The sequence below is a fragment of the Suricata suricatta genome, chromosome 15, assembly GCF_006229205.1.
Source record: "Suricata suricatta isolate VVHF042 chromosome 15, meerkat_22Aug2017_6uvM2_HiC, whole genome shotgun sequence".
NCBI classification, from domain to species: Eukaryota; Metazoa; Chordata; class Mammalia; order Carnivora; family Herpestidae; genus Suricata; species Suricata suricatta.
The window spans coordinates 15,211,370-15,236,133 of NC_043714.1; the positions used below are offsets into that span (position 1 = coordinate 15,211,370).

The 24,764-nt window shown below is 42.0% G+C and overlaps 1 protein-coding gene across 5 annotated transcripts in view; it reads right to left on the reverse strand.

Moving 5' to 3' along the window:
* Positions 1–413: 413 nt before the first annotated feature.
* The window catches only part of PDE7A (phosphodiesterase 7A), a 114,860-nt gene continuing 90,509 nt past the window's right edge, over positions 414–24,764 (reverse strand). For 3 of the 5 annotated variants that reach the window (XM_029923190.1, XM_029923194.1, XM_029923192.1), the window contains 8 exons: positions 23,091–23,154; positions 17,350–17,445; positions 15,288–15,388; positions 10,836–10,967; positions 10,564–10,655; positions 8,507–8,651; positions 6,321–6,417; positions 2,211–5,680 (listed from right to left, as the gene is read on the reverse strand). In XM_029923190.1, the coding sequence (XP_029779050.1) occupies positions 5,367–5,680; positions 6,321–6,417; positions 8,507–8,651; positions 10,564–10,655; positions 10,836–10,967; positions 15,288–15,388; positions 17,350–17,445; positions 23,091–23,154 (1,041 nt within the window). In that variant the 3' untranslated portion in view covers positions 2,211–5,366. The other 2 variants (XM_029923191.1, XM_029923193.1) reach the window with 1 other exon arrangement.

A 24,764-nucleotide genomic window follows, 5' to 3' on the forward strand; every position in this document is an offset into this window, starting at 1 on the left:
TGGGAAGACATAGGAGGCCCAGGGGTGCCTTTCTTACGTTGATATCAATCAAACAGAATTAGGTGGCCATTTCTTATTACTTTACTTAAAAAAAAATCAATTATAACTAGTACTTCAGAACTTGTAAGAGTGCTGGTACCTTACGCAATCCCACCTGCGGGAACAAAAAAGCCTGTGGAGTCCAGAGGCCCGGGCTCAAGGCTGACCGGTGCCACGTCTCAGTGAGAACTCCGGGCACACGACAGCGGGGTGCAGATGATGGAAGAGGACCCCAAAGGCTTGGCCTGCACCTTTCTCTGCCTAAATAACTGATGAGTGAATGCTAGAACCAAGACGCTAAACCTTTGATTGCCTAGTAATTTAGCATTATGATTTCCAAAAGATTGAGTTATAAGGTAAATGTCAAAGATAAATATGTGAAAAGATAGGTTTTTATTCATCAAAAGTTAACAGCAACAGGCACATATTAAAATGAGTATGGCAAAGCCTTTTACAAATGGCTTTACACTCAAGCTTTCTCCCAAGAAATGGCTGTTGCAACGAACTGTAAACATAATCAATAAACAGTCTTTTACAGTAACAAGGGAAATACAATTGAACTAAAAGAAAGCACCGGTTTCTCTTAAAACTAGATTACAGTTGTGCTTACTATACATAAAACAGTTTAAAACAAATTACAAAAGTGGAATGTTTTAAGTTTAAAATTGTCCTTAGATTTTGTCCTAGAAAACATCTGTTCACATCAAAAGGCCCATCAAAGGGTAACGTTTCATTAAAGGGAGGGACAAGAAAACAATGCACTTGTTTCAAATCAAAACAAGAAGTTTGGTCACTTAGCTTTGTGCATAGTTTAAGGCAACTGGAGCGGTCTGTTAGAGGTCCCCCCCCCCGTGTGGCTGCGCACTGTGTCACATTCTAAGATAATAAATAAAAGCTTACATTGCAAATCCTTTCCCACACGGATAAATACACACATGCAGTCACACATGCACAAACATGCACGCAAACCTACGTCCACACATCCACACACAACATACCTCTCACGCACTGCAGCGAAAGGGGCGTTAGTACCCTTGCTCTGGAGGACACACTGCCCCATCCCACTTTCCTTCAGACTGGCAAATACCCTGAGCTGATTATGGTGTTTTAAACATTCCACCTTTTTCTTGCATGTGCAGGTCAAGTGTACAGTAGTGAAAACAACATGCAATGTCTTCACTGCAGAATCATAATACAGGTAGGACACTGGTGTTCTTCCCCTCCCGCCCCAAATTAGAAACTGACAGTTAAAAAACATTGCATCGCCAACCAGCGTGGAGGGAAAGCGTGGCGGTGCTCTATGATAAATGCTCAGTTTCCAGTGCGCAAAAAAAACTATAGCAAATGGGAGGCTTTGGTGGCATCCAAAGAAGAAAAAGGCAAACCAGGGGGAAAGAGCTGCAGTTTAAGTTTGATCTTTAAAATTCTGAGTGGTTCCTTCACAATCATGCTCCAAGGCAATTGAGAACCAGCATTTCAGAGTTGATCTGTAAACATCGAGTCCTACAGGAGGCAGCGGAGCTGGGCACTTCACATTTCCTTTTTCTCAGAGAGAACTCAGTGGAAGGTACAGATACACAATGTTGCATCAGACTGGTTAAATTCCAAGAGGTTTCTGCTGAAAGATACAGTTCAAGTTTCATGGTTCGAGGAATAAGCGCTTCGAAAACTTCGTGGATGCCGCCAGCCTTCCTTTGTTTCTCCTCTCGGAGTCGCTCCCGCTGGGCTTTGCATATTCAAGGTTTCACACGAAAGCCGAATGCATATTGCTGTGTGTTCAGGTCTTATAATTAAAACGTGGGTCACGCGGTCCGGCGGAGGGCACGCTAGGAATAAATAACACTGGCCTCGTTCCCTCGGCGACCCTGGCGGCCAGGGTAAGAGTCCTCCCGCCTCCAGACCCCGGTTCACATTTCTAAAAACCCGCCGGAGGCAGTCCGCTCCGCCGCGGCGGGGCTAGGACAGCCGGTTTGCCCGAGGTGACAACTGTGAGTTCAACTCCCCGAACCCGGCCTGCGCGCCCTGGCGGGGGGCCTGCTCCCTCTGCAGCCCCTTCCAGCTGGCTTTGTTCAGCCCCATGTGCCCGAGCATCGTCTGGGAGAGCCTGGTGTCGGAGAACCGGGCCCACTCTGCGAACAAAGGCTCCACCAGGTAAGTCATGAAACCTTGCGAAAGGAGGAGAAAAAGGTGTTAACATGTATTCTGAAACTTTATTTTCAGAACAGCTATCCGGTGTTTATTCTCTTAAGTCCTATTCCAATATTTTACCTACGTTTTCAGAGAGAGAGAGACAGAGAGAGAATGTGTGTGTGTGTGTGTGTGTGTGTGTGTGTGTGTGTGTGTGTGTGTGTGTAAACGTACCTAACGTCTCTGAAGAATCTACTCAGTAGCTCACTGGAACTGTCAGGGAAGGTGAACTGACAAACACATCAAATCTTTTCTGACGGCTCCCGTCAGCGGCACCACCACACCCGATGTGAGCAAGCCCTGGGCCCCCGCCAGGCCTGGGGGCTGGTGATGTGCCACTGGGCTTCGTCCCCTCGGGGATGGCGTCCCCACCCCTGGTCATGGTTACACGTGGCCACTTTATTTAAGTCAGAACATACAGAACCAAAACTCATGAGTTTTTAAATCGTGAGCCTGGAAAGAACGGAGCGTCTGAGGCGACACCAGAGTGCCCAGGCCCCGCTCCAGAAACAGCTCCTATAACGGATCCCTCAATTCGCGGTCAGGAAGGGAGGAGGGGCCAGGCCGGCTCTAGACCCCCGGGTGCACAGCACGCGCACGTCCCTACGCCGATTTCACGCTACAGTGCATCTCCCGCTCCTGGAAACTCCCTCATCGGTTCGGTCACACAGCCTGGGGAAACAGCATTATCCCCTCCGCTTCCGATCCGGTACGGAGGGGGAGCATGGACGTGCAAACTCTATCACCGCTCTGTAACAGTTTTAAATTTTCTTCATCGAAAACTTTTTCTTTTCAGCAAAAGACCATGTGTACCACGGGCCACACGGGCTTCATTTAGGCAACAAAAAATTCTGGAGTTAAAGCAATTAGCACCCACTACTTTTAATTAGAAAAGTGTACAAATTGTGGTATCTGAAATAGTAGATAATACTGGAAATAAGGCCTTTCATTTCTTCCATCCCGTCCACACGTGCTCACAGAGCACTGCTGTCTGTGCCAGGCACTGTTGGCGGGGGGCTGGGGGGGGCAGGAATGCAGCAGTGGACGGACAGACAAGATGTGCCCTCAAGGAGTTATGTTCTGGTGAGGAGAAAGACGTAACAAAGACAGGAACATGGCATCTCTGCGGTCAAAGCACACGGCAGCATTTTGCTGGCCGTCCTCACACCACAGTGTCAGGCTGAACCAGTCACTCTGGGCCCTGTCCCTCCTAGGTGCCACAGGTAAGTGAGCTGCTGGATTTTTATGCCCAAATGCAGAACCTTACTATCATGCTTTTCCATGAGTTTCATCTTACTTGATTCACTCATTATTCCAACTGGTTGACAGCTTTTGGATCTTGCCTGTAACATCCAACCAATTAGTATTACTTGTGGCTCTAGGTTAACCTCATTCTTTTAGGTCTTAAATACCTGATAAAAAAATGAATGGGCCGGGGTCATGGACAGAGACGGCCACACAGCATCCTCTTGGAGGGCGGGGCTCTACCCATCAGCTGCTTGGGAATCCACTTATTTATTGTACGAGCCCATGTGCCTCTCTCTTACCTCCACAGATACCACAGGACACCCTGTCAAGTGTCCTTTCCCAGCACATGATCTTTTCTTATTTAACAAAATCATTATTTCTATTGAAGAAGGACACTGCATTAAACATGACTTCTCCTTACTGACCCTAAGCTGGCTCTGAGTAACCGCTGTTTAGCACAGTATCTATTCTGATAATTTGTAACTATAATTTGTAACTGAAAGAGAGGCTCCTTCAGCCCACTTCTCCTAGGGCTGCTGTGAGGAGTTGGCAGATGTCACCTCTTACCATCCTTTCCCTTATGCTTGTCCCGTAGACAACCCGACCTAGAAGCATCCGACACTGACAAGATCCGTAGACCGAAGTGAAGACATTACGGGGTCTAGCTTCCTTTCCCTTTTAAAAACTGTAATTTTTAAAAACCTCACTGTAAGTTCCCTCATTAATCTAGGGAGTCACTGACTCCAGCAAAAGAACTTAAAAGTAGCCTCAGTGACTTTTCTACCCATTCACTTATCTTCAATTCAATTCCCTTTGCCCATATTTCACCTACTCTTCTGCATTTGAAGGTTTATGTACTTGAGGTTCCGGGTACGGCAGATCTGCTTCTTAAGTGTCTTCTAATCCCCTCCAAAGAAAGCACTACCCCCTGCAAACTTTCTCCGGCTTCCCAGCGGCTGCCCCGCCCCGCCCCCCGGCAGGTCTGTGCCACACTCTCTGGGCCAGGCTCTCATCTTCCCTATCCGCTCCTCTGCAGCCAAGTCAGTTGCTGCCCGCTGCCTTCCACACAATGATCCCTTGAATTACTATATAAGAATTAGATTTCTGAGTTTCTGACCCTACAAGCCTCTTTTCAAAGCTCTCTGCCATAGAAGTATGCTATCTTCTGGATTTCTAGAAACTTTTAATCTTTCTGAAGTTTGGGTACACATTTCTTTATGTTCAACCTAATCCTCAAAGACCCTACTCAACACCAGCTACCAAAAGCACATCCACTCTGCAATCCCTCGCTGACTTCCCCTCCCCCACACTGGCCTCCTACTTTATGTTCAAAACCTCCTATGCTCTCCTGCAACGCGCTGCCCTGTTTTAATCAGCACATTTCCCTGTGCTGTGACAGTTCCGTCTCAGTTAATAGTTCTCAAGTGCCTCCTGCTACTGGGTGCAGTGCGAGGCCTCAGGAATACATCACCGCAGGCGAGGGCCTGGGAGCCGGGGGAGCCATATGCCAGGTGCTCTGGAGGCCTGGGAAAGGAGCGGCCGACTCTGCCCGGAGAGGGTGAGAGGCGGCATCTGGGGGAGTCAGGCCGTCAGGCAGGCGGGGAGGAGTGGCGAGGTGGAAAGGGTAAGGGGGCCACGGGTTCGGGGAGTGCTGCGGGGTCCCGGGGGCTGCGGGCATGTGAGGGGAAGTTACAGTTTGAGCGAAGCTGACAAGAGGCCTGCATAAGATGCTGAGGAATTAGTCCACAGGCCGGGACAGAGGAAAGGAAGCCCCAGCACAAAACAGACTTCACATTATAATCGTGCTCAGTGATCGTCCTCCTCATTTTAGAACGGCAACCCCAGAATTAGGCAAAAGAAGCTTCCACATGGCACACCATGCATTCGGTCAGTTATAGAACAAAGTCACTGCTACCTGCTTTGCAAAAATTATGGTTTGTATAACCTAAGATCAAATTATATTTGGGTACATTATAGAGCCCAAAACAGGAAAAATTAGTAAAATGTCTTAAATTAAAAAATTGAAATGAGCACAATTTTAACAATTTATATTTCAAGTGTAGATCTCTTCTTGGCAAAATTAACACCGGCGTTTTTCTAACCAGCTGGGAGTGCATATAGTTACCAATCTGGATGTTGGCTACAGACTCAGTCTGACGATCACAGAGCGGACTCACACCCAAGTGATACTTCTTCTCTATGTCTCCTAAAATTACAGAAACAAGACAGAATTATTCATGTGGAACATAACTATTGCTTAAGCACATACAGTCTTCAGGTCACCTGTACATCCTTTAGGAAAAACATGACATACGTAATCCTCAAGAGAGGATGGCTTCTAAATTAGTTCTTTTTAAAATTTTTAAGTTATTCACACATAGAAAAGGCTGCCAAGCTGATATCCTATTTTAAATGGAGGAGATGAAAAATTTTACTCAGCGTTACCCCGAGACTATAATTCTGTCAGCATTTTAACTTAAAATCCTAAAAGGAAGGTTCATGAAATGAAAATCCTTAGTTCATGGCTTTAAATCACTAAAAATAACTTGCATGTTCACAGGGCCATGCCCTCCATAAGGGACAAGGAAGGCCAGGGAAATCTTTCTGTACAGCAAAATTTCCAACCTGACGTATGTCTATTTGTAAGCACAAATATTCACATCTCGTCATTTCAAAAGAGAACTGCCAATTTCCAAAATATGATCAATTTGTACATCTAGTAAGAGCGGTCACAAAAACTAGCAAGCATCTCTTGCTTGACTGCTGTAAATGTCTGCGTTAGTTTATTCATATGATGTTAAAAGATGAACTGAACAGACTACTCATCACTCAAAACTGTAACTTGCCTTGATGGAAGAATTCCTCTGTTACTTTTTCACTCCACTGCTTGCTTAATTCCCAGGTCCGACATGGGTTACAAATATCAGCACATTTCAAAGCCATCTGGCAAGCAAAATATTAAAATTCTTTTAAGAAAAAAGTAAAATTTCAATTGTACTAAGCTTATATATACTCCAATAGTGGGGAAAAGGACACCTTAATAAAAAAAAATACTGCAACAGAAAATTTCTTGTCTTTTGTATTAATTTTATGATGCTATTATGTCTATCAGTCATGTCTGCAGAACTGGACTAAACACAAAGCTACAAACAAATCATCCTATGTCGGGGGCCGCCAAGTTTTCTGTCTGCCTCAGGCAAGGATTATCACTCTCCGGAGAGTGAACCAGCAAACAAGATTTGCATCTACAGGCTGGAGACTGCCATTTCCTGGTCAAAATAACTTTGGTGTCTGTCATGCTGGGCCAGACTGGAGTGGCCAAGGTGCACAAAAGATCAAAACCATATTTTGGATTATTCAGTGCTAACTCCCCCCTTCCCAGCATTGCTGAGGCAAATCTGGGCGTTTCTTCTGATATTCATTTGACTCTGTTTACCTGGTAACTGACCTTGGTCAGCTGCTTTGTTTTCCCACCTTTATAAAAGACAGTTTTCTGAATAAAGCTCTCTCTCTTTCTCCTGATCGGAGAACCGTGAGTGCTGTCTTTACTCTCTGCGTCTCCCTCTCCTGCCCCCTGTTTCTCTCCCTCCCTCAGGAGAAGGACCCGATCGCCTGGCCCGCGGGTTACGACAATTGGCGCCTCAACGCGGGGCTCAGTGAAGGAACGCGACCCTGAGCGCAGGATACGACAATCCTATTCTCACTCATTTTTACATCCAAGAACTAATTTCAATCCTATTCTCACTCATTTTTACATCCAAGAACTAATTTCTTAAAATAAAATACTTGGCTAAAAGATGCTCAACATCCCTCATCATCAGGGAAACACAAATCAAAACCACACTGAGATACCACCTGACCTGTCAGAATGGCTAAAATAAACAACACAAGAAACAACAGGTGTTGGTGACAACGCAGAGAAAAGGGAACCCGCTTGCACTGCTGGTGGGAATGCAAACTGCTGCAGCCATTCTGTGAAACAGTATGGAGGTGCCTCAAATAGTTAAAAAAATTAGAACTACCCTATGATCCAGCACTTGCACTACTAGGTATTTACCCAAAGGATACAAAAATAGAGATTCAAAGGGGTAAACGCACCCTGATGTTTACAGCAGCATTATCAACAGCCAAACTATGGAGAAAACCCCAGTGTCCGTCGACTGATAATGGATAAAGAAGATACGGTGTGTGTGCGTGCGCGCATGCATGTGTGTATGTATGAAGGAAAAGGAATGAAACCTTGCCATTTGCAATGACGAGGACAGGGCTAGAGTGTATTATGCTAAGACATAACACCCTACAATTTCCCTCATATGTGGGATTTAAGAAATGGAGGAGATCAACGTATGGGAAGGGGGGAGGAACGGAGATTCTTTAAAAAATTTTTTTAATGTTTATTCATTTTTTGAGAGAGCGAATGTGCATGAGCAGGGGAGGGGCAGAGAGAGAGGGAGACAGAGTCTGAAGCAGGCTCCAGGTTCTGAGCTGTCAGCACAGAGCCCGACGTGGGGCTCAAACCCACAAACCGTGAGATCGTGACCTGCGCCGGAGTCGGATGCTTAACCTACTGAGCCACCCAGGCACCCCATCATGAGACTCTCAACAAAGGAGAAGTGAGGGTTGATGGAGAGAGGTGGGTGGGGGATGGGCCCGATGGGTGATGAGCACTGGGTGCTGTATGTGATAAGTCACTGAACTCTACTCCTGAAACCAATATTGCGCTGTATGTTAAGTAGAATTTAAGTAAAAGTTAAAAAAAATCATTAAAAAATAATAAAATAAAATAAAATGTTGTTTGTTGGTCACAAAAATGGTTTTCATTAGAAATCTCGAGTATGGAAACTACAAAAACAATGGTGCTTTCCTAAAGAGAAGATTCACCTTCTGTAAAGTGTTTTACTAATGGAAAGAAATCCCCTGGCTTTCCCTCAAAATTTAACCACTCTGAAAGCTACACTAGACTACTTCATTTTTTTTTGTAATAGTCATGTGATTTACCATAGAACAAGAATCTTTCCCAACCCCATTTTACCTGTAAAACCAAATGCCTATGCCTGGTATCTTCAAGACGTAAGTCACCTCTGTCCAAATGGGACCTGAACAATGACAGATACTCATTTTGGCGACTGATGTCTGTGGCTAGTATCAAAGCACCTATCTGAGTCTCCATTTGTTGCCTGGAATTAGAGAAATATAAAAAGAAAATACAAGACTTTCAATCAAATAGTTACTTCTTGATTTTTTTTCTTAAACTTAATACTCTGCCATTCAACTTTTAACCTATCTCAAAACAATGAATTTTAAAGAATGCATTAAAAAAAACTACTAAAATCATCAAAACTAAAACCAAAGGAGTTTGTAAGAAAGTACAAATATGCATACATTCCAAAAAGAATGCATTTTGCCAGTCAAGGAGAAATTATTTGCCTAAAAAGAATCCATTTGAGCCTGGTATGTTATTTTATAAAATTTTTGACTGGGATGTGCTGAGGGGGAAACAGCTTTGGTTTCGTTTTTGGGCGATCTTCTGGACATCAGAAGATCGGCTCCAATGGAGAAATAAGAGCCCATTCAACAACGGCGTCTGGTGGACAGTTTGACTAAGACCCTGATTATATGCTGCTGACATCCCACCAAACAATCTGATAAAGTTTAGATGCGACTGTATTTTAAGGACCAAATTCTAGAATCAATTATCTATATGAATATCCAACTTTTCTGGAAAGCAAAAGGTAACATGTTAATGCAAATACTTTATATCATTTTTAAAACTGTCTCAAGTAAAAAAATAAATAAAACTGTCTCAAGTCAAGTAACAAGAGAAATAAACTTAAAAAAAAATCCCTGCCTTTTTTCCCCTCAATGGGCTAAAGCAAACATTATCTAAGTATCAGTGAAGAGCTGTCAACAGATTAAAAGGCTCACAATATTGGCTACGAAATTTTAAAAATCTAAATAAAGGAGACATAAAAGAATGCTATTATGTAGTGTTTTTCCTTATTTTCAGGTTTTATCAGGTTTAATCATCAAATGTAAAACATGACGAAAAAAGAAAGCAAACATTTTAATCTGCTTTAATCAAGAAAAAGATAACTTATACATACAAAAACTATGGTTTAAGCAATTCTTCTATTTGTACTACAGCAAGAAACAATTTTACTTACCAGAAGTATTGTCATAACTCCAAATGGTATCCATGAATAAAGATTTAAAAAAATAAAAAATAAAGTCCAGCTGTTTTCTTATGGTCATTACACAAAATACTTAAGTTTTTAAAATAAAGTTGTTTTAAGTCATGACAGGGAAAAAGGAAAGAATAATGATAGTAACTTAAATTTTAGTATCTAAACATATTTTTATGCCTGACCTTGTTCCTAGAATTAGATAGTTTATATCCACTTACATGGTTTTCGTAAGAGCATCTTCTCTCAGTGAGGCATTATTAAAAGCTTTTGTTTGTGGATCAATGAGAAGAGATTTTGTTAGTCACCATTATGTCCGGCTCATTTGCACTGATGCTTATTAGGCTTTCATATGGCCTGCTTAACACTGAATGGTCTTTTCTTTAAAAAACTTAGTATTTCTGGTTCTTTCCATCATTTTTTATCCTATAGCTCCAGAAGTGGCTCCAGAGCTATGCTACTGAGGTATAAAGCATTCTTTGTACTTCTTAAAAGTTTTGAAAACTTCCTGAAACTTTTAATGACTGTACTTATTATAAAGAATGACTAATTTCTTTATATCTAGAACATAAAGTTTTATTCAAATGAGCAGAAAATGGAAATATGTATCACTAGTTACATAAGTGTGCAGTGAACAATGAGGCACTGTGTATTTGGAGTGAATGTTATAATCCTCAAATCTACAGAGCGGCCCATAAAAATTCACTAAAAACACTACTGTCTACACTGCAGGAAGGCTTAAATTACTGGAATTTTGATATAAATTTGTAAGATAAAATAATCTAGCCATTAAACAAAAACTGAAAACTGTGGAACACCTGAATAATTTTTATACCTTTATAAAATTGTTTTGCCAACTTAATTTCCATAGTTTATAACCAATTAAATGTGTCTTAATCCAACCTACCTGCTTTCTGGTGGCATATGTGAGAATAAGCCAGATTCTCTCAATAATCCCACTGCAGATCTCCAGTGGTGATTTTCCAGTACTGAGGTATTCTACAGAAAGGGGCATATTGGAGTTATTTAATGGCAAGTCTCTTTCTGAACAGAAAGAATCATCTGTAGGTAATATTAATCTGGTTAAAATTCATGGACAATCTGTTTACTACTTTTGACTCCATTAAAACATTTCCCAGAATGCAAGAATATTAAATTGCATGATGAAACTGCACTGACCTTGTATAAAGTTGCCAGATAATGGTTAGTTTTAATAAGGAAAGGCTGATTAACACCTGGATGGTCCAGATCATGAGTGGCAGCCGCAATTAAGCTCAGCAAGACATCCCAAGGGGTTACAGAGCTGGCAAGCTGAAGTGGGACAGGAGAATTAATTACAGATACATCTGAAATAAACTGTACCTTCACAGTAGGTTTTTTTAAAATTTTTTAAACACTTATTTTTGAAAAACAGAGAGAGAAAGAGCGGGGGTGGGGGGCAGAGAGAGAGGGAGACACAGAATCTGAAGTAGGCTCTAGGCTCTGAGCTGTCAGCACAAGAGTCTGACACGGGGCTCGAACTCACATACCGCAAGATCATGACCTGAGCCAAAGTCAGCTGCTTAACCAACTGAGCCACCCAGGTGCCCCACCATCACAGTAGTTTTGAATTCATCCCAAATAGTAGTGTCAGGTCTCCTCCCCCTTTGTGGTTTTCAGACTGCTCATCAGGGGCACTGAGCACCCGCTAGGTGCTGTCCTCATCATGACACCAGGGAGAGGTAGAATACGATGCGTGTTCCGATCCACAGAGTTTATAGAGCTTGTCCTTACACTGTATTCATTTTAGACAGGCTTACTTAAACGATGACTCAAAAAGATGATTTCTACTTTAGCTGATGTGGGGCTCGAACTCACGAACCACGAGATCATGACTTGAGCCGAAGTCAGCAGCTTAAACCGACTGAGCCCCCCATGCGCCCCGAGATCTACCCTCATATCAGAGTTTTAAGTGTATAATTACAGAAGACCCATGACTGAGGATGCTTATTCAAAAACAAACTGGTTACTGGACTTCAATTAAAAATCCGAAATGTAACATTGTTTCTGAGGTCTTTAATGTTTAAGGAAGCTACTGAGTAACCCTGGGGCAGTCTATAACCACTCTAAGAAAACCCTCTCCCAACAGATGGGTATATTCAGAACAGCATTCACAATACAGACACCTCAGAAAGTGACCATGTAAGCTAACAATTATAATGTTACTCTCAATAATCATTGCAGATCTTAGTTGATGCAATAAAATAATCACAACAAGTAACTTAATTACCTGACTGAAACTGTCAATGATAAATAAACTATCAATGGTAAAAAAAAAAATTAATGATCACCTGCATGATAAAGACAAAGGAGTCAAGGACATTAAGACGATTTTTAAAGCGACTGAAAACAAGGCAAATGTTACTGCCATTCCTATGACTGTATCTGGTAATGCTGGACCGTTGCTACGCGCTGTGTGAAGAAGCTGCTGCAAATCCTTTCACGGAGACGTGTGCAAAGCTATCATCAGGGTCCTTTTTCACGTCAAAAACTAGTAAGGGTGAGTTTTCCGTGTTTAACAAAAAACTTCACTGTTTTTATTACTTCTATTAAGTGCTAATAGGCTCAACTGGGACAGAACTATAATCTACATAGGCTCAGGTACGAGAACACAAAAAGTAAACATTAAAGTTAGAGGTGATGTCAAGTACAGAAAGAAGGAACTTTGCCTTAACTTTCTAGCAATTCTGGGGGCTTTGAGTATTTCTTTTTGTACTTAAGAGTCCAGGAATTAGCTCTTACACAGAAATCACACATAAAAACTGAAAGCAGGTTTTTCTGTTTCTTTTTTTTTTTTAAGGTTTATTCATTTTTGAGAGACAGAGCATGAGTGGGGCAGGGGCAGAGAGAGAGGAGACACAGAACTGAGGCAGGCTTAAGACTCCAAGCTGTGGGGCGCCTGGGTGGCTCAGTCGGTTAAGCGTCCGACTTCAGCTCAGGTCATGATCTCAGTTTGTGGGTTCGAGCCCCGCGTCGGGCTCTGTGCTGACAGCTAGCTCAGAGCCTGGAGCCTGCTTCAGATCTTGTGTCTCCCTCTCTCTCTCTGACCATCCCCTCCTTGAGCTGTCTCTCTCTGTCTCTCAAAAAGAAATTTAAAAAAAAACAGAAAAAAAATTAAAAAAAAAAAAAAAAAGACTCCAAGCTGTCAGCACAGAGTGCAATGCGGGGCTCAAACTCACAAACTATGAGATCATGACCTAAGCTGAAGTCAGACACCTAACGGACTGAGCCACCCAGGTGCCCCGAAAGCAGGTTTCTTGCTAAATACTATATTTAAGCCTTTCTATTTGATTCCCTCTGCACCTGCATTTTTCTACGAGTAACTCCTTCTCAAATATTTCCTTTCAGTCTAAGTGGTTTCTGACCACTTTATCTACAGCTGTAAATGGTTGCCATCCTCTGGTCACTCTCCAGCATATTCCTGATTCAGGTTTCTCCACAGCAGTTAATTACTACAATATATGTCAACACTCTATTTATTTGTTTAATGACTCCTTCCCCCACTGGGACCTCTCCTGCCCTGTTTACCCCAGCATCCCTAACACCAGGAAAATGTACTGAATGAAAATACTTGAAGTGTGAAGCCAGGTGAAAGCCCAGGAAGTAAGAGATACAATCCTAAGGCTTTTTTTAGAATGCACTTTTAAAACTGAGTGATTCTATTTTAAAATGTAAACTACAATAAAGGAGAAGGGAATTTCTGCATTTCAGGGCTGAGGGATTTTATCTATCCTTCACTGAAGCTTTGACTAAATTCACTAAGTACGTTAACCATGAAAAGTACTTTTTAAAAATATTTGAGAGAGGGAGAGAGAGAGGCAGAGGGGGAAGGAGAAGGGGGAAGGGGGAAGGAGAAAAGGGACGGGAGACGGAGGGGAGGGAGAGTGCATGTGCACACACTCACAAGTGGAGAAGAGACAGAGAGAGGAAGGGAATCCCAAGCAGGTTCTGTGCTAACAGCACAGAATCGCGTAAGTTCATGACCTTGAGCTGGAATCAAGAGTCAGACACTTGATTGAGCCTCCCAGGTTCCCCGAAGTATTTCAAATAACTGTAATCAAAGCTGCATAGGGCAAAAAGTATTTAAAATGAGAATTATCAGAGCTACATAGGCAAAAAAAAAAAAGTTTAAAATGAGTGCTGCCAGAGCTGCATGGGGTGAGGCAGCATTTTCATTCGTTCTTACCGCCCATTCCCACTCTCACCTCGCCCAGCGCCTGCATCCCCCCTCCTTCCGCACCCTGGGCTCCTGGCTGGGTGTGGCCAGTGGAAGCGGGAGGCCAGCTGCCTCACAGCCCTGTCCATCAGGTTAGGTGGCATCTGGGTCTCACAGAACATGACACCTCCCTTCATCATTCTAGCTACCTGGCTGTATGGTGATGATCAACTTCTCCCAAAACTCTCAACAGAGGCTTAGACATGGCCCAGAGTATTCTGTAAAGCTCAATTAGAAAACTGGGGCACCTCGGAATATACATTTGTCAAAACTGCACCCATAAAATGTGGCATGTGAGTGATAGCACAATGAAGTTGTTTTTTAAACAAAGCCATGATGTACATACTTTAAAAACTGGGATATTTTCACAGATTCCACAATTTCTTGAAAAATGAGAAAACTGGCAACCACACGCCTGTATTCTCAGAACTGACGTAACTAGCACAAACTGGGTTAGTCAGCCTGCTTTCCCTTCGAGCGTGCAGCTGGAACTCAGAGCCCAGCGGGGGAAGAGTTTAGAAACAGGGCTGAGGGTGAGCAAGTGTCATTTCAGGACCCTCAGGGGTAGGAGATCTCTGTGGGCAGACACAGCTTTCCATTATCATCTACAGTGGTGATTCCCGCGTCCAGATCTCCAAGAGATCTTCTCTAGCCAGACTCTTTTTATCCAACTCTCTATCCAACATGTCCATTTGGATACCATACAAATACAGTTAATCCTACATATCCAAGTGGAACTCACCATCTACCAGCCTTCCCTCCCAAACCTGCCGCTTGTCTACGTTCTTGCCTTCACGGGACTCCACTCGATTAAGCTGCCCCACACAGTCTGCATGGACTCTTCTCCCCATTTCACTCCCCCAAAGGCGTGCCGACACCATAGCCTAGGCACTCCCAAGAGATCTTAAAGACCAGCCACCTCTCTCCCTCCCCAAGGCTCCTCGCCTAGCTTGGGCCAGCAGGCTCTTTCACGGCGCCCCAGAGTGAAACAGCTCCTGACAGGCGTCCTGAGGTCCCCTGCTTTCCTTCTGGAGCTCCCCATTCAGTCACGGAACTGGACTAATGCCGTCCAGCCCTCGCGGAGCTCACAAGGAGCCTGGTGTAAATGCCAGAGACTTAACACAGAGTTGGGGGGTTTCACTGGATCCAGACCTCGCCTGGACTTCCCCAGCTGCTCTCTCTCAACAACCTTCCAGTTCTCCAGCTGCTGCACATACAAATATAACCATGACAGGAAATTTGACCCAGCCAGATCTCATTTTCATGCATGAAGCCTCTGATTTTGAGTCAAATCACTCATTTAAGGAAAAGTGTTTGAAAGTAAGTCAAAGGAATTTTCTTAGGATTCTCACCCTCTGTAAATGTCAGCCTCTTACCTTAGGTTCTTTTAAGTAACAGTGCATGGCCTGAGTAACATCTGCGGCGTGGACCGCGTTGTGGTAAGGGTTTTGACTGTGGTAATCTTCTTGAATCATGACTGCACCAAAGAAAAAAGAGCTCAAATTTAATTGTATGTGGGAGGCTTGTGCAAAGTACAAGAATTGTGATAATTATGAGTTTTCCACTGACAACTTTCATGTGTCTACCAGCTAATTGTCAGATTCGGAGGGTTGACAATCACCTCAGAACTCATGTACACCCAAAGAATCAACACCACTGTGACTGCTAACTTGTTTGAAATTATCAGAAGGTATTCATGTCAAAACAATAAATATTTTCTTTTTCTTTTATTTAAGAAAAAAATTTTAAGGTTTGTTTTTGAGAGAGAGACAGAGTGCTAGCAGGGTAGGGGCAAAAAGAGAGGGTGACGCACAGAATCTGAAACAGGCTCCAGGCTGTGAGCTGTGATAGCCCGGATGCGGGGTTCAAACTCACGAGCCATGAGATCATGACCTGAGCCAAAGTCAGACTCTTAACTGACCCACCAGGCACCTCTTTTTTTCTCTTTTAAAATGTGAATCTATCATTGGCCAAACTCCTCTCTTTCAAATGTAATTTAAAAAGGGTGTCTCAGTTTCATTAGGACATTACAATTCATTCAACAAACACTTATTGTGGCAACTACTGCTTTAGATTCTAGTAATTTATCAGTAATCAAAAATCTTTATGAAACTAAAATACTACAGTTATTGGGGCATATGAAGATGATGCCATGGGGGCATCATCAGTGAGGTACATTTCAGATCTGGAATTGGTTTTTCAGAAGTAGGGCTGGACTTCCTCTTAATCCACAGACCATCTGCTCCGTGACAAAAGACTAGGACCAGGGGTGGAGGTATCCCTGATGCCATCAAGCCTGCAGTCGGGCCCCAGGAGCGTACCACTGTACTTTACAGGTCACCAGTAAAGTGAGCCAGTTCCACGGTGGTGAACCATGACCCACTGGTGAGGAGGAAAGAGCATCAGAACTCTGTATTTATTTTAATCTATCCTTTCAAATAGCCTTTTACTTCCTCTTGTTAATATCTATTTTTATATATGTCTTATAATTTACACAATTAGTGGAGTATTACAGGCATACAGATTAGAAATAAATATGCATAAAGTTTCTCAAAAGTCCTAGGTAATGAAGTTACTGTAATTCAGTAAGAGTAAAGAAAATACTATCTCTTCTTTAAAAGAAAGTAAATGATCCGCATGCTTATTATCTTCTAACATATTTACTGGGTAAAAACTTCAACTTTTTTCTTAGCAGAGTGGTCTTAAACAAGTATCACCCTGCACATTTAAACATAGTAAAAGTGATACTTACAGGTTACTGTGAAGAGATTTCTGGGATCAGAAAAAGAGAACACCTAAGTGCCAGGCCTAATCTTTTAAAGTCTGAGCCTTCAAAGTTTTGAGAAAGGACAGAAACTGTGTCATCTTTGTGACAAAGCTGTGGTCAACCTAAGAGACTGACTGCAGAGGTGTCCCAGTTCTCACTATGCCCTCCATCCAGGGCTTTGAACCTTCAAAGCTTCCTGCCGAGAGGTGTCACCCCCCGCCCCCGCATCAGACTTGCCTTGGCCGACAGCACGCGGTGGAAGGGACGGAGAGCCAGTGTCAGGGCTCCAGGGACGCCAGTCTCTCCCGGAGACTGCCCATCCCTCTCCGAACAAGCTCGGCTTGTCATAAAATATATTTCCTTCTTTTTTGTTTTTAATGTGAATTTATTAAGGTGCCAAACCCCTCTGCCTCCTTTGAATGTAATGGGAGACCACGCAGAGCTGAGCGGCATGGCCGCTGTCAACTGCAGGGACATAAATGAGCTCAGCTGGACTACAGGGAGCGTTCAGCAGCCCCACAGACTTAGGAGCTAAATAAATGTGTGTCATTCCAAGCCACTAAATTTGGAGTAATCTGTTTTAGAGCAATAGCTAACTGATAAAACTGATCAAAACTGAAACAGATTCTGGTTCAAATCTTGTTCCTGTTAAATGGGTTAGAGTCACTTACCTAAAAATCTACGAAGTTTCATCATATCTAAATGGAAGTACTCAATTAATCCATGAAGACTAAATAAATGAAAGGTTAAACTTACTAGACTATTTCCTAAAATGAAAAGAAGAAGAGATATTAGTAGAAAATAATGGGCTGGTATAATTGTACTGTGCTTCCAAATATGGGTTTTGAACATAAAACCGTAGAGTACAAATTCCTACTTTTTGTGTATCTAAAATGTATATCCTTTTAGTTTACCAGCTGTGAACTTTAAATCTCACATCTTTTTTCCATTGTAAGGGGAAAAAATGGCTTTGTTTTATTTTTCTACAACTGAATAACTGAAACATAAGCAGTATCAAAAATAGAAAGACACCAAAATAATTAGAATCTCTAGAAAACTGCACCAACCTCTACCTAGACATCCCTTTACCACGTCACTTTAACTGTATGAGGATGTCCAATCAAAATCAACCGTGTAGCTGCACCTTGTTCAGTGGAGGTTGTGTTTGTTCTTCAAGGTACAGAGCTAGGAGGAGGAATCGATGACCTCAAGATCAAAACTTTGAACTCAACCACTCGCCTACCGCATACTATTGTAGCAAGAAATCTGAGTAGCTGGAAGGTGTGGGATGGTCACAAAACCAAGCAGAATTCTATGCTATCACTTTAAGTTCAGAACCAATAATTACGCAGCAATCTTACTATGTTGTTCTAGTGAAATGGTTCGTTATCTCTTTTTTTTACCGTTTATTCATTTTTGAGAGAGACAGCACACACGCACGTGCGTGTGCACGCATGCAGAGGAGGGCAGATCGAGGTGGGCAGAGGATCCATAGCTGGCTCTGCAATGACAGCAGCAAGCCTGATGTGGTGCTCAAACCCATGAACCGTGAGATCCTGATGTGAACTAAAATCAGATGCTCAATTCACTGAGCCACCCAGGTGCTGCTCTTTGTTTCTTTAAATGCCTATTCACAAGCTTTCTCTATTCTTCTCAAAATTTCCCCCTCATTCTCAAAAGCCTCATACTTCACAGAAAATATATAGGCCTTTGTTTCCTTTTCTTTCCAAAGCCAATCCCTCCACCCCTCCAAAGTTTCTCAGAAACTCTGCTACCTACCGACACCCCCCGCCCCCCATGCCTCCCCCCGCCCCCCATGCCTCCTCCTTCCACTGAATCAAAATACCCCTTCTCAGTCCCTCCCTCTAGTGCTCAACAAGCATCAGCACTCAGGACAGCCTCCAGATTTTATCTCCCAAACAACAAAGAGTATCTGACTCTCCTGGTCCCTCCAGTTGCGCCCTGTCTACCCCCTAAACAGCCAAGTTTTCTGAAAGAGCTGCCACCTGCCATGGGGACTGGACTATCTCACCCTCCAGTCACTGACGGCTGGAGTCACATTAGTGTAGACATCAAAGCTGGAGAAACTACCATTGTTATAATGGTTAGTTTTCTCTTCCAAGATGTAACTCTCCATTTTTTTATACTATTTTATTTCTCAAAGTTTTGTACCTTTCCTCTGTTACGACACATGATATATTATCTTAACAATTTAAAACACTATAAGTTTTAAAGAGTTTATGAGCTCAAAAATTACTGCCAGCATTTAGACCGTAACAATGACATAAACACGATTTTAGGACTCTCCAAAGAAACCATCGTTCTTACAAAAATCTACAAAAGACTACATTATTCTCACATTGCATATTTATAGTAATAACATTTGTGAAGAATTATAAAAAACCCATGGGCTAACCTCATTACCTAAAACTCCCTACACGATTGTCAACAGAAGCCCATGGATGAGGAAAAATATAAATTAATTCAATACTTGCACAAGAAACATTGGAAAAGATGCAGCAGACTAAAAGAGATTCTTTAAAAAAAAAAAACCTGACATAGCACCTTAAATGAAAAAAACCTTTTCAAATCTTTCATTTTTAAGACATTAAATGTTAAAATGTATTTGAATCCTGATAACACTCCATTGATACAAACAGGAGCCCGTCTGGCTTAGAACCATTTGTAAAGAAGTGAGCTATATTTCTGTTATTATTGCTGTAACCCGCTTTTCCTTGGGTATATACACAGATATTTCACAATGTAAGCTCAAACAAACAACCCACTTAAAATATAGGCAGGGGATATGAGTAGACATTTTCCTAAGACATACAGATGGTCAAGGGTCGGATGAAAAGATGCTCAACATCACTAACCATCAGGGAAATACAAATCAAAACCATAATGAGATACCACCCTACACCTGTCAGAATCGTTATTATCAGGAAGACAAAATACAGCAAGTGCTGGTGAGGATGTGGAGAAAAATGCACTGTTGGCGGCGATGTAAATTTGTGCAGCCACTATGGAAAGCCGAAGGGAGGTTCCTCAAAAACGTAAAAAGAGAACTAACATTATCCAGCCATTCCGCCTCTGAGTATTAACCCAAAGAAAAGGAAACACAAAGTCAAAAAGACATATGCACTCCTCTGCTCGGCGCAGCATTATTTGCAATGGAAGCAACCTAAGCGTCCAGAGACAGATGAGTGGGTTAAGAGGATGTAGTACGCACGTACAACGGAGTATGATGTGGCCATAAACATGAGGGAAATCTTGCCATTTACAAGTGCACTGATGAATTTTGAGGGCATTATGCTATATGAAGTAAGTTAGACAGAGAAAGACAAATGCCATGACCTGACTTTATGCTTACAGAAGAGCTACCTTCATAAAAATGTATCCAAGGATGGAACTGCTCATGGTGTATGCCGAGGTCCTTATAGGTGGCAGCCAGGAGGAGGCAGCTGCCGCCATGACACACACCCGGCAACGAGGGGCCTCACATCCCAGGTAGAGCTCAGGGGTGACAGATCCTATCTTGCTATTTTACACATAACCTCTCAATCCTATAAAAGAAATGTCAAATATATCCTATCAGATGATAAGTACTTCCGCCTTGCAGTGGACAAGCTGGGCCGCTTTATCTTGGCAAGAATCACCAAGTTTTACCTCTTCCCTGGCCTCCCCCCACTGTGTCATCTGGCGAATTACCAGAGTAAGAAATAGAGAAAGCACTGGGTCAATAAGCAAGAGAGGAAAACTATACACTTGGATACCATAGGCGTAGATTACCCAGAATTCATTTCTGGCTAAGCAGTTTCAAAAGGAAAGTACTTCTAATCAAATAATGAAAATGAAAAAATTTCTCTTCTGCCCATTTGCACTTCACGTTTAGAATTCCTGTCACTTTTGGGGGGCTACAGTTAAACGGACACGTGAATCACACCTGTGAAATCACAGATGCAGAGCTGCCTCCTAATAACCAACCCTAAGAGACCATCCCGTCATCATCTTCACAGAAAGTAATGAGGTGACTGAGTAACAGGAACGCAGACTACTAAGTTAACATAAGTCGTGGCTACTCTGCCCATCCCACACCTTGTACTTTCATCACCAAGACCCCCGACTAGCAGGATATGCGCTTTTTAAAAATGGAATTTAGAGAACAATCAGCTGTTTCAGTGAGTGAAAGTGTCCCAGGAGACGAATAACAGGCGAGGAGTTACTGAAGTTTACAGAAGGCTAAGCCTGGAAGGCATGACGGGTGGCATGGCTCCATCTTCATTTATCTTGGGAAACGACTGATGTAATGTTCATATTAAGTTAGAAAAAAGGAGCTTCCCAGTTCTAGAAGATGACTCACCTGATACTTTACTATCTATCTACATGTTTTAAAAGGGAAGGCTGAAGGGAAAGACAACTGTGTAAACGACACCAGAACATTTTCTGTGTGGCCAGGCCACAGTGGGGCCAGAGAGAGGCGTGGAACAGTCACTGGGGGGTGAAGGAGAGGTGGAAGAGAGAAAGAAAAGGAGAAAAAGAAAACAGCAAAACCAAAACATCAGGGAAGTGGGAAGGGGTTTGTGCTGATAAGACAGAGTTCACGGTCTTTCAGTTTTGCCTAGGATCAGTCCGATTTTTTTTCTGTCAACAGTGTACAGACAAATGGAAGGTGATTCCAAAGCTAGTTTCACTTTACATGGCCACACAGCGTATATGGAATAATGTAGTGATACTAAAAAGCAAGACCCACATTGATCCTCAAGATGAATATAAAGTTGCCTCCGTTTGTCCTTTCCCATATTTGGCTTTCTTAGGAAAGAAGCTTCATTCCAAAGAAAAAAAGAAAACGAAAAGAGATTTCAAGGTACATAGCAGTGAACTACATATTTATTTCATTCTAAATTTTTGTTTTGAGAGGGGCGCCTGGGTGGCTCGGTCGGTTGAGCATCCGACTTCGGCTCATGTCATAATCTCACAGTTCGTGGGTTCGAGCCCCGCATCGGGCTCTGTGCTGACCGCTCAGAGCCTGGAGCCCGCTTCTGATTCTGTGTGTCCCTCTCTCTCTGTCCCTGCCCTGCTCATGATCTGTCCCTGTCTCTCAAAAATAAATAAATGTTAAAAAAAAGGTTTTTAATTGAAAAAAATAAATTATATTTTGAGAGCGAGAGCCAGAATGCACATGAGCAGGGGAGAGGAGGGGCAGAGGGAGAGAATCTCAAGCAGGTTCCATGCTCAGAGTGGAGCCCGATGCAGGGCTTGATCCCACAAGCTGAGCTGAAATCAAGAGTTGGATGCTCAATCAACTGAGCCACCCATGCAGCCCGCTTCATTCTGAACACTCAGAAGTGGCTTCCTCTCAGTGTATTTTCCAATCTGCTTCACTTATTTTTTTTTAAGGTTTATTTACTCATTTAGAGAGAGGGAGAGACAGGAGAGACAGGAGAGAGAGGAGAGAGAATGCAGAGGGAGGGGCAAAGAGTGGGGGGAGAGAATTCCAAGCAGACTCCACACTGTCAGCACAGAGCCTGGTGCAGAGCTCAATCTCATAAACTGTGAGATCATGACCTGAGCCAAAATTGAGTCAGATGCTTAACCAACTAAGCCACCCAGCAGCCCTGTTTTACTTATTTAAAAGATATTTATACAAGTAAGGTCTAGTTGAACTACATGTACCATTTTTTTATGCCAAAAATTTAACCTGAAATAAAGACGATTCCCAAAGGGAATCCTTTTCCTGTTCCCAAAGAGAATAAGGAAACATGACCCTTACCCCTAAAACCAAACAAAACACAGAAAGGGGTAAATAGATTAGAATCATCTGGTGTTTTCACACCATTCATATTCTGTAGATTCTGATTAAGACTCCTAAAGAAGCTACAAGCTCATCTCCATCCGACCACGTAGAAGCGGGGTCACAGGGAACCACCGCTGCTGAGCATGTCCTATCTCTCAGGTGCAGAAAGAAAAGCCTGAGAACCATAAAGCTAAAAGAAAGGATCTTTAAAATGTCATTAATCTACCACATATCTGTGGCTATCAAACCTGGAATACATCAGAAAATGTCATTGTAAATGACCACAATCTGAAAGAAACCAAAATAGAAAATATAAAATAACGAGGTAACAATTTCACTTCAGGTGATCTATAAAAATAGCATTGATTAGGGACGGACAGCCAAGTGAGGGTGACGATAACTCTTGATTACTGCTAACTAAGAGTAATGAACAAAACCATGAGCGTGATTCTCTGAGCGCACAGATCCATCACTAAGGAAGGGACAAAGTGATGCTCTGCTGGCAGCAGAGGGCGCGTAACCTGCGTGAACGAAAGCAGAAAACACCCGCGGGGCCACACCATTGATGCGCGTTTCAGCGCACATCCAGGTGAGTACGTCAGATTCCTCACTTACCATTTGTTAGTCTATCAAATAGAAAGATATCAAAATTCCAATTTCCAACTTTTTCCAGCATACACTGAAATGAAAACCAAACATTCATATTGTAATTTAAGTTCAGTAACAGTCTGTCTTTTATAGATAGTCCATTGAGAAGTTAGTGAAAATGGAAAGTGATTTACTTTAAGAAATGCAAAGTATCATTCTCCTTTTAATCATGACCTTTTGAATTGGGTCCAAAAAAGTGTCCAAAGGGTAATCTCCACTTAGAAAACAAAATATTATTTTGTTTTCCAATTAACGAATGTACAGGTAAGGTTAATGTTTCTTTCAATTCATTCCTATACTCCCATGAACTTTTCAAGAATTCTAATATAATTTAACATGTATGGTTCATACACTGCATGGTCTAGAAACTAAATTTTAAAAATAAGTTATAATAGCTGAGTACTTACAATATTCCAGGTACTGTTAAAAGTGCTTTGCTTACTCTTACTATTCATACCAAGACTATGATAGACATTGTCATCAACTCTCATTAGCAGATGGGGAAACAGGCTAAAAGTAACTAAAAGTATTCTCAGCTAGAAAATAAAAGAACTGGCATATTAATTAAATCAGGTGGTCTGATTCTGGAACCTAGGCGCTGGAATCTATACTACGCTATGCTTAAGTTATTTGTTATTCATTTTCTTAAAAAAAAAAAGCACTCCCAACTTATAGGTATTTATTTATATTCTTTAAATATCATTATACAATAATCAATAGCATTTATTACACTTAAGTTGATGTGTATTTCAGTTGAGCAAATAAATCTCACAACAACTGAACCAAACCGATGATATTTTTACACCATGTATTGTAACCTGAAACTTTTGTGGAAAGTTTACTTTTGTATACGTTTATCAATAAATTGACATAACAAATACTCTTACTAGTAGAGACTATTTATGATAGTACTAACAACCACTCATATACAGATCAATAGTTTCATTTTATTTATTTAATTTTTTAAATGTTTATTTATTTTTGAGAGAGAGAGACAGTGTGAGCAGGGGAGGGTCAGAGAGAGAGGGAGACACAGAATCTGAAGACAGGCTCCAGGTTCTGAGTTGTCAGCACAGAGCCCGACGCGGAGCTCAAACCAAGGAACCGTGAGATCAGGACCTGAGCTGAAGTCAGATGTTTAATTGACTGAGCCACCCAGGCGCCCCAATATTCTCATTTTAAAAAGCAGAACTGTAAACTTTTTACAATTTAAAGAAAGCATGAATACTTTTCTATAGATTCCTTTCATCAAACGGAAGAAATCTTTTTTTAAAATTTAATGTAACTGTAAAGAAGGTACCTTAGCCCTATGTACACATACTTACAAAATCTGGCCTGTAAATACTAAGTAAAAAATATTTTTTAAAATATCAGAAACACAAGTCCATTAAAAAACCCTCATTTAGTCAAAAACAAGCCCATCTGAGCTCCACCTTCATTATGACATTTTTTTTAAACTATATAAATAATGCTCACAATCACTGGGCTTAATTAGAAAATGTATAAATTTTCAAAATATCTTAGTGATGCAAGAGACTACACAAAATCATTGGACTGTAAGTTATGAAACCTCACGTCCTGTGCCGGGTTCACCTCTAACCAGTGGGTGAGCTCTAACAAGCCCTGAACTTCTTAGCTATA